General features: G+C 29.9%; 1 protein-coding gene across 1 annotated transcript in view; it reads left to right on the top strand.

Annotated features, from left to right (window-relative positions):
• Positions 1 to 9,169, top strand: part of LOC106464417 (Fanconi anemia group D2 protein-like) — a 159,553-nt gene extending 150,384 nt beyond the window's left edge. Inside the window, exons 38-42 of the mRNA XM_022392124.1 lie at positions 2,740 to 2,778; positions 3,154 to 3,303; positions 4,922 to 5,068; positions 6,975 to 7,082; positions 7,732 to 9,169. Of these exons, the coding sequence (XP_022247832.1) occupies positions 2,740 to 2,778; positions 3,154 to 3,303; positions 4,922 to 5,068; positions 6,975 to 7,082; positions 7,732 to 7,836 (549 nt within the window). The 3' untranslated portion in view covers positions 7,837 to 9,169. The remainder of the gene's footprint in view (positions 1 to 2,739; positions 2,779 to 3,153; positions 3,304 to 4,921; positions 5,069 to 6,974; positions 7,083 to 7,731) is intronic.
• Positions 9,170 to 11,232: the final 2,063 nt, after the last annotated feature.

Here is an 11,232-nt window from a genome sequence, read left to right on the forward strand (position 1 = left end):
CGTTGAATCTGAATCACTTGAAAAAAACACGGGGGTGCTTAACTTTTTTCCAGGTGTATATATAAAACCTTAAAAAATTATTTTGTTTCACATCCTCCACATGCAAAATTTTATAAGGCTTACCAACCTATGACAAGCAGCAAAGGAGTACAAAGGTCATAACTAGAAGAGATAATTGTTTGCTTTACTTCTTTATTTACTGTTCTCTGTTTTAGGAAAAATAAGATTAAGAACTTATTTCCAAATAGCAATAATCTATATACATATATAATGTATAATAATTGAAATGTGACTGTATTTTACAAAATACTAGTCCACTAAAACACAGCTAAGACAGGTCACTTTGAAAAGACCAAGTTTTATATTCTTGGATACAGTAATAGGAATGCACATGGCTGAAAAGGTCAATATAATAAAAATAATAAATAAATGTAAATGTATAATGTTATGAAATTTAAGCTAGTTAGATTAAACATTTGAGTTTTCGTGTTATAATTTGTCATCATTCTAGAACGAAAAAAGCATAATTTATATTTATTTCCTAATTTTTTATGGTGATTATAAGGTCGGTCAAATTGACCAAACCCGTACAGAGATTCAATAGTAAAAATAACAGATAAAATATAATGTTTTTTTAATGTTTGATAATTATCTGGAGGTTATAAAGATTTCGCATGTGAAATTTGAAAATTTTCTGATGCATAAAAGTATTTTTAATCTTAAAATCAAAATTACTTTGTGTGTTGGGTAGTCAACATTCAAAAAGAATATAGGCGTGAGAAAAACATTACTTAAAAAATCTGATATTTTGTGTACGAAAGCCTTGTATTGTTTACTGATAATCTTCCAAATTTTGTGAACGTATGGCCACTAATTTAAAAATTATAGCATGAAAACTATAACAAGTACAAAATGGTTACAAGTTTGGTTCCAGGGAACGAGCCCGTACTGAAAGAATAGTACTGACTATTCAAGCTTAAGCTGAGTTTCCATAACCGTTTGAGTATAATGTCATTTATTTATTAATCCTAAAGGGAATCTAAGATATTAAGCTATTGAAATTGAAAAAAATATTTTACACTATGGAGTTTCTTTTGACAAATATTTCTGGTGCCTCACAAAAGTGTCAAGCTTAATTTTATTAAAGTTTGTGTTTTCAGGTATGAAGAATTATTATTATTTTTGTATTTATCAGTTTTTAATGATTCTGAAGATGGGTCTTGCGTCATGATATGTTTGTTAAATAGTATATATATATTTAAGATAATTTATACAACTGAAAGTCCAATTTAATAGAATATTGATATGGAGGGTTGTATTCTACTTTATTTGGAACTTGAAGGGTAAATTCCACTTTTGCATTCTTTTAGTAATGGTAATTAATAATAATTACCTATCCGATCAAGCTGCCTGTTCTGAGTGAAACTAAACTTCAACCTGGTATTGGTAAGAACTAAAGCTAAATAAATATACTTGTCTTAAATTCTTACTTATAAAAATTAAAATGCATTGTTTAATCAGTTCAGTATTCTCGCTACTAACATTCTTTTTTGGCTATAATTATTAACTTAAACATTTTACATTTTATTAATCTGTTCATATAGGTAAGTGACCATTATGGAAGCTAAAATGTAGACTTCCAGAGATAAATTTTATTTATTATCCTCAGTTGTTTGTTTATAGCAACTTTTTTTGTGTTTTAATTCTCGTTCTTTGTTCTTCGGTTTCATTAGGAGAAACTATCTTCCCACAAGTGGCTGTAGACAGTGAGCAGTAGTTTACATGATAGGCTTGAGCAGCTATAATTTCTCATGATTGTTTTTAGTTTTAGTTTATTTCATGTGTGAGGCTTGTGAATAGAGGTTCATTCTGATTGACAATGTGTTCATGCCTCTTCATAAATCCTAGTTTAGCATATACCTTTCTTTATGTGACAAATATTTCCCATATTGTAATCTTTACTTTAGTACCATTTTATTTTAGGCATTATTGTCTGAAACTTTTTTAAGTGTCATTCAAAAATAAAGGAAATACTGTTGTGTTATGCTCTTTTTTTTCTCCACCCTACAGATGTTAAAATTAAATAACTGTATTGTTTTTTAATTTTCTCTTAATTTTACAGATCTTTCTTATTAATCACACACATATAAGGCAAGATTTAAAGTTCTTTTTAAGAAGGTCATCATAGATGGAGAAATGAGATTATTAAATGTGTTGCATCTGATGCATTTGAATTCAAATTACTTGTTATTTTTAGGATGTATTAAATGTTCGGTTTTAATTTAGTTACAGTGACTTGAAATTGGAAGCTAATTGTATTAAACATTTTAATTATTCATTGTATGTTCCAAACACCAGTTAATCATCAGTAACTTTGATTATAGTGTTAACAAGCTCAGTGTTATAGAACAAGTGTTTAATAGATGATGAAAATGGTACATCAGTTAGTATGTGTTGCATTAAAGCTACCTATAAGAAACTGCTAAAAAGATTTATTCAGTGTCAGAAGTCTAATGTTGAAGTAATGTATTATATGTGCCAAATGTTTAGTTTAGTAAGCAAGTTAATAGGGGAATATGAATACTTTGCATTATAAATAACAGGAATAAATTATTGATTTCTTGACTATAAATTATATGAGCTATAATGTACAATTTTACTTGTGATACATTAAACCAAGATATGTTAGAATTGTACAAAGTAGAATAAGTTAACTTTGAATCTCTCCTAAACAAACAGATATTTGGTGGAAGACCAGTTTTGGCATCCTCCATGAAGGTGAGTCCAAACCTTACACTAGTTTTCTTATATCAAAAAAAAACAAAAACTTCATTTACAGTTTCTGTGCTATTTTATGAAAGAAAATATAACACAATTTAAAGAAAACTTGTTGGGTTTTTTTTAAGTACAAGTTCCAATTGTCGGCATATCCACTTTATTTATAGGTTAGATAAAATATATTTCTCTGTTGTTGTTCATCATAGAATACAGTGTAGAATGCTTCATACCAGTGTATAGGTTTTCATCATAATATATTATTCGTTCGCTTTTTTATTGAGGACCTTATAGACAAGTAGATGTTGACAAACTTAGATATTTGATTGTACACTTAGATAACTAAGAATTCTGTGAATGATTTATGTTTGTCATTAGTATGGTAGACAGCTCGTAGAAAGCTTCAAAGGACAAGCAGTACCCCTGCTCAACCGTCTTTTCCGTACTCATAAAGAGGATGTTCTTAATCTGCTCAAAAACTTACAGGCAAGCACCCGATATCTGCAACATGTGTGCAATTATGTCAAGGTGAGAGATGTTAATCCTTTGTATTGAAGGTGTACAAAATTTATAGCTTGTAGTGAGGTGTACTTCATAATCTTAAACCTAATCAAAGGGTTTTTACCGATATGTTAGTAGATTTCCACATTTTTCAGTTCAACTCACTGGAAGAAAACCGTGTCAATACAAAATTTGTGAGTTGGGCAACTAATTGTTGTAATCTGAATTTTGTATGTCTATTTGTTTTTTTATGTTCAAAATATGAAAGATAATTAAGAAACACCCTTCACATTCTGGAGTCAAAGGTCGTTATTTTATCTGTTCTAGTAGCTATGTCATAAGTAAAAAACTCCATTTAGCGTTAAAAAATTAAGAATATAAATAGGTTACTCTTGATTTTTGAAATTCCAGTCCCTCAAACAGTATTCTAGTATGTAAAGCACAGTCATTTTTTATGTATTTGAAATGTGCACAGAACAGTACTGTAATATCCTAGATTGTTCTTGTATACACACTGAAATGCATATTGAATTATATCTTGACTTGCTGGAAGTCTTACTTACTATACGTACATTGTAGAACAACATGTGTAGAATGTTGCAAACGTTAAGTTCAGACCATGAAAATACTCAAAACATTGTGTGTAGCACATATAGTAAAAAGTAGTTCTAAATCGTGAAAAATACTTGAACCAATATGTGTAACATGTAGCAAAAGTAATTTTTAATCCTAAAACATACAAAAATATTTGTTGTTATGGAAGAATGTTTTTACTTCCATACCTTTGAAAATACACAAAACAAGTTTGTATAATTTAAATGATAGCAAATCCATATCTGGAAACTTCACATTACAGATGTTTGTACTTCTGTATTCAGAAAAATTTTTGTATCCTCTAAGAGTTTGTACTTTGATAACCTGAAACATAATGTGAACAATATCATATCATGCAAATGTCTTTATACTTCCATACCCAAAATAATAATATAACAAATAGGTGGTATTTTTCAAACTATGAACCCATAGAAAACAATATGTTAACATGTTAGAATTTGTGGCTAGACTGAAACCTACACATGAGGCCAGTACGTGTATCACAGAAGTATCCTCTCTATCATAGTATAGATTCTTTCATTACAGCTTTAATATGCTGCATGTAATTTGTTCTTGCTTAACATTGATTGTTTTCATTTCAGAATAATCAAGTAGTTATTTTCCATTATTAAAATCGTAAATAAATTAATACTTAATATAAAGTTTTGCAATAATGTAATCTTTACTTCAGGTTTATAGTATCTAAAGTGTGAATTAAAAGTCGTAATATATTTTATATTGAAACATGAAGTGCTTTGTATTATTTTTCTTAAAATATCAGATTTCTGTAAAGAACACTTTTTCCATGCTAAGAATCAGTTGGAAATAATGTTTATTTAATCATGAAATGATAAAAATTAACCTAGCATATCTAATAAAGGCTTTGAATAGAAATAAAAGCATGTGCATTTGGTATTAGTCTTTAAGAACCTGTTTTGTGATAAAAACTGTCTCAAAGTTGACCTTAAATGTTTGTTTAAAGTATAAATATGTTTTGGACTTTCACTGGAATATGTATATTTTTTACATGGAATTATGCTCTCTTTTTTAGGGTTCGAAGGATGCAGGACTGACAAGACTTGTTCCTCCTCTCAGGAAAAGCCTTGAGTCTATTATTTATCTCATTATGGCTATGATGGCTGAGAATAAGTGTAAAGGTGCTTTCTGGATAGGAAACTTGAAGAATCGTGACTTACAGGTATGTGAACTTTATGTTGTGTATTAATTAATAGATCTTGGAGTTGGGTCAACTGTTCAGAGGTTTCTAATAACCTTTAATATATTTTCTGGGGGTATGACAATGTACCACTTACCACCAGATGTAGGAGAAGATGCTAAAGTATTGGGATTACAAGAAATTGGTGTAAGATTTAGAGATGAATAAGAACGAAAGTAAGTTCGGTTGAAAACATGATCAAAGAATTTATTAGAGACGGGTTATTATCATAAATTTGAAGTATACAAAAAGACATCTATGAAGTGCTGAAAGATTATAACAGTGAAATCAGTGATGGAATAAAGCCTGTGGAATATGAATTTGTAAACTGAAGGTCCAATCCAGTCACACACCCCTGTATCTGCTTGATAAGTTCAACCCCAAACACCATTAACTATCAAATATGAAAAAAAAAAACTCATCTGGGATTCACCTGCCACTAATACTACCATACTTTCAGTGACTTCTCCAATTATATAACAACCTAACCTTGTTCATGAATTAAGCTGCTCAGTTCAGCAACATCGCCTGATTGATAAACCAACAGATTAGGATGAGAAAATACCATGGGAGACAAATCAGGCTTAGTTCAAAATAATTTTCAAAGTGAGTGGATGGAGTAGTGAATTACAAGCTGTAACAACTATCAGGCATTGGTGGCTGCCTTTATCAAGCAGATTTGAAGTGTTACATCAGAAGTAATTTAGGAGCAGAGTAAGGAGGAAAGACAAGACCTTAGCCGAACTTGTGTAAGATGTGGAGAGGCTTATACAGTTATTTTCTTCAGATGTTCCATGTGAAATGATGGATTTGTTGGCATGTGATCAGTTCGTTGATGCCATAACAGATGATGATATGTGAATTAAGCTAAAACAGAGAATATGCACATCTTTAAAGGAAGCTGCTGACTTAACAATGGAACTAGAATCAATTAAGAGTTGCAGATAGATAGATATAAGCACCATGCAGAAATTATGAGAACATCAGATCAGATAGTCTCTGCCCCAACACATTTAAATGTATCATTTAAAGAAGCTAGACCATGAGGCAATGGGTTAATTTATGGAATGACTTGTATGTTGATCAACACTGATTCTACAACTACAATTGTTTGACCTGATTTTGTAATGAAAGGTGGGAAATTACCTCTAATGATGAAGCAAGAACATAGGGCAATGAGGAAAATAAGTGATCATGTTGTGAGGTGAAAGTTGAAAATCATCCTCACTATAAGAGGCTTCTCTACTAAACATATTTGAGTAATTGACATCAAGGAAGAGTGCATACTGGAAGTACAAGTACAATTAAAGTGGAAACATGGATGTGAGGTAACACTTGCTCCAAACATTCTCACAGTCTGTGACTGGAAAATCCATGTACACTACACAACAAGTACATTTGCTGCAATGATCAGAAACCACACATCCTCAGATTCACAGTGTATTAACAATAACAACCTGGCCAACATGAAGTGTAGTTAGCCTTTAAAATACATGAGCAGTCACATATGCATGTACAGAATTTGAAATATATTAAAAGTGTGCAGTCAAAATACTGAGTGAAAAGGTGTTGTTAGGTAAAGGCTGGTTCTACTGGATACCTCTTAGGGTTTATAAACTGGGTTTTAAATGTTTTGGTCCCAACCACTGTCTTTTTCTTAATTACTTTGATATTTTCTATTAAATTATAATGGAACAAAAAATTTGGTGAAGCTAGTTAAGTGTTTAATTGTGCAATTTATAAAGAAGGTTTGTAGACTTATCTTAAAATACTTATTTCAGTTGATCCCCAAAATGACTGTGGCTCAATTTTTCAATCTAGAAATATATATGTATACACATTTCACACAGTTTGAGTCCGATATATTCAACATTAGTGACTTCCTTAGGGTAATGAGATTCTTTCGCAGTCAACACAGAATAGTGTTAGTGTAGCATCCAACGAAAACCAATCAGAAGAGAGTGATGTTATTCCTGATGACGACCAAAGTGATGTGGTAAGTAACTGTAACTTTTTATTCTATCATTTCTGAGACGTATGGCACTAGAACTTTATATAATTTGTCACATATATTTTCTCTGTGTGGCTCGATAATAAGTTGTTGTCAGAAAACTACATACTGTAATTTATATTAGCAAATACAAGGTTAGTATTCTTTCCTTCAGAACATGCTATTGGTATTTTATTCTTTTTAGGAACTGAATATTAAGATATTCATTACCACATTTAAAGAACTTGTTATTAGTAGGCTTTTTTTGTCATTTTGTACAAATACTCACTGTTTTAGGTCAAAAATCATAACTTGCATGGTCACACAGGTTGTTTCAAACTTGTATTATGTTAATTATCTTCTTATGTTGTGTAGAAAGACTGAAAAGGATTCATTTGTTTTTACAGTGGATTATTTCAGTTTCTTACCATATTTGATGTTTTTAACAAAATATTTTCTTAAATTGATTAAAAGTTATCAAGAAGTCATACTGACTTTTATTTAAAACATTATTCTTTTGGAAGTGATATTTTCTGTTTGTGGTTTAAGTCACACTAAAATTAGTCAGAATTTCATATCTAAAGAGGCTCCAATCATTTAAATCTGTGTTAGTTGTTGTTTAGAAATTAGTGATTTTTTTAAACTCCATTTCAAGGAACTTGAGGAAGAAACACATACTGGAAGTCCTGCTTTATCAGAGAAACAAACAAAAGAGGGTTTAGCTGATGAAGATCAAGAGTATGAAAGTGAGGACTTCTAGAGCTCGTGGTGATCAGGGGTTTACAAGAGTTACTTATTGGGGTGAAAAACAACACCTATATTTAGGGTAACTGAAATCTTTATTTAAAAAAAAGCATCTAACGAACCATATAGTGGATAAGAATATTGTTTGCATAGCATCCTAATGAAAATTACAAAAATGAAGATATTTAATAAAGTATGTGTTTTAGAACAGAACACAACTACTGTACGGTACAAAAATGGACATACGTCACCACCTATCAGTAGTGACCAAGTTGGACTTTGTTGGCCTCATCTGAAAAATAAGATCTCTTAGTAGAGGGAAAAGAAGAAACACATCTTATTTGATACAAATCATTTTAGCAGCATCATAAAAGATTGGAAACAAATATAATAAAATATCAAGATTGTTGATGAAAGTTATTTAAAGGTTCTATGTTTTTATCAAAATATAATTTTTTTTAATTACAGATGATACAATATATCATTACTGATCTTAGATCTTTTGAAAATTAAAGATTTTTCAAATGCAATCAATGCCTTGATAATGAAAAATCAGTATTATATTTCGTAGTGGTTTACTAGAGTCAGAGACCAACAGTATGTGTATCTTAACATTTTTGGTGGCTATAAGTCAGGTTAAGGAGCTTTTACATATACACTGATTGAAGTTTTTGTAAGCAGACCAAATATTATTTTCAATTCATTTGTTGTAACATAGGTGGTAATGGTGAAAACAAAAGACAAAAATGCACAATTGCATGTAAGATTCAATGGAAATTTCTGTAAATAAATTAGGAGACAATAAAGCATAAACCTGAAAGCTAAGCAAATATGAAATTAATATAGAATAAGTAAGTACATCAAATAAACACTTCCAATAGGAATGAGCAAAACAAAAGTAAAAACTACTTTTTAACTGTTGGCTTTTACACATCTTTGAAGACAGCTGATAGCTAAGACTCCTTTGTTTTGCCTTGTAATGGTAGTTTTCCTTTTTGAGTTTGTATTAGTTTTATGTCTCATTATTAAATGTTTATATTGCAGTGAAAAGCCACTTCAAGGTTTATATTTTTTAATTCCACACATACTACTCGATACTTATTATAAGTAGATATTTTTTTATGAAAGCAATATTAATTTCAAATGGTTGCTGGTATTATTACTGTCAAATTAGTTTTTCAGTTCTATACAGAATATTTGTGGGAAAAAGTTTATGAAGTTTTGATTTTTCCTCTAAAGAGATGTAAGTAAAAAATAATATATATATATAAATTTCACAAAACAACTTATAATCCAGTTTCAGTTCACTTAATTATTTCATTAAATTTCTCCTCAGAATTTTAATTTTTATGTTATTAGAAGGCCCTAGTAAAACTTATCAGTTCTTCAGCTAAATTTGTTATGCTTTTAAATGTTTATGAATATTTTCTTAAACTAGCTGTATTAAATTTCTTTGTGTTATCAAAATAAATTCAAAATTCATATATAAAATAACTGAATTTCTTCATTGTTTTTGTAGCATGATTAATGATAAGAATAAATTTACATTCCCTTGGTTGTTTGAACATTTGCAGAAAAAGCTTACATTGTGAATGTGACAGAAAAAACAACATATGCTTAAATTCTTTATTTAGAGATAAAAGCAATATTTTCTCTTTCACGTTGTTTCTGTCACAATTTCAATGACCATCTCTAACATGTAAAATTGAATGGGGATTTTTAGAAATAAATTAGAGAGATGGCGATGAAGAATATAATTGCATTAGTTTAATTGTGGTATATGAATAAACCATGAGTTTCTATCTTCTCGTAGTATTATAAAATTTATTCCAAATTCATTCTTTGTTCTGAATATGTGCAAGGTGTCACCTAGCACATGGTTGAGTAAACCACTAAGTTGATTTTGTTTCAAGTTACCTTTGTTGTTTTCTGAAGTAGATAATACCTGTTACCACTAGGGAAGAACACTGCATATTGAACGTTTTGCAAGAGTGTCAACAGCAGTGTCCTTGAATGGTTGGATAGGTGATATCTATAGGTTATGGCCCCAACAATGTTTAACCTATCTGATGTAGCTTTAAAATTAGTTTAATTGTACCTGGATATACTATATTACAACAGAAAGCACTAAATTCTTGGAAAATGAGAAAATGTCAGTCCATCAATTCGTTTCAAATGTATGGACGATATATTTGGGGCGTAAAACCATAAAGTTAATCACTTCTCGATTTTCATAAATTCCTTAACACAGTTCATTCTTTCATACACTTGCATATTACATACCTAGTAAACCTGTCTTAAAAAAGCTTAAGTGACTGAAAAACAATTTAGCGCCAAAAATATAATAGGCCTAATGCTAATGTCGTACAAGTATAATTAGTTAAATTTTATTGTTGTTAAGAGACGTGTCTTTTTGATACAAGGAATTGTGTTTGATCAGCAGGTGACTATGTTTTGTTCAGTTTCGGCTTAAGCAGCATACTTATAGGTTATGAATCGCGCTGATGGAAACTGTAAGATCAGCAATGAAATATACAGGATGCTCCAAAATTTTCTTTCCTATTTGAACGTAAATAAAACAATTTTTAACAGACATACAAAATGCAGTTTAAATCATCTGGTAGCCCTAATCAAAGAGTTTTTACCGATATGTTAGTAGATTTCCACATTTTTCAGTTCGACTCACTGGAAGAAAACCGTGTCAATACAAAATTTGTGAGTTGAGCAACTAGTTGTTGTACTCTGAATTTTGTATGTCTATTAGTTTTTGTTTTTTTATGTTCAAAATAGGAAAGATAATTAAGGAACACCCTTCACATTCTGGAGTCAAAGGTCGTTATTTTTTCTGTTTTAGTAGCTATGTCATAAGTAAAAAACTCCATTTAGCGTTAAAAAATTAAGAATATAAATAGGTTACTGTTGATTTTTTTAAACACAAATCATTGTTTTAGTTCTTTATTAGACTGTGATAAAAATTAATTGCAATGATGCTCCTATTTTTACTGGAGCTTAATAGTAATATCCATTCCTTTATCTAAGTATTTCATTTTTCAGAGTTCAAAAACATATTTATTGATTTTCAATAGTCAGAAATACCTGGAAACTGTTGCTAAAATTGTGAGTGAAGTCTTGGGAATTAAGAAAAAATCGGGAAAAAATTCACCCCTTTCTTAACATATACCTATCATTCACGTTAAGAGCCTATATCAATGTCTCAAATATCTTCCATTATTATTTTATATTTATTATTATTTCGGTCTTTTTTCATTTTCTTTTTGGAAAATTTAGGTATTTTTATCATAAATTGTTTACTTAAAAAAAATGTGTAAAAACAATTATATCACAATTGAAATTATGCTCTTTGAAACACGTTTTTCTTTTATGGTTTTATTGGTGAGAAAGAAACTTTGTT

This window comes from Limulus polyphemus, unplaced genomic scaffold (assembly GCF_000517525.1).
Source record: "Limulus polyphemus unplaced genomic scaffold, Limulus_polyphemus-2.1.2 Scaffold1644, whole genome shotgun sequence".
NCBI lineage: Eukaryota > Metazoa > Arthropoda > Merostomata > Xiphosura > Limulidae > Limulus > Limulus polyphemus.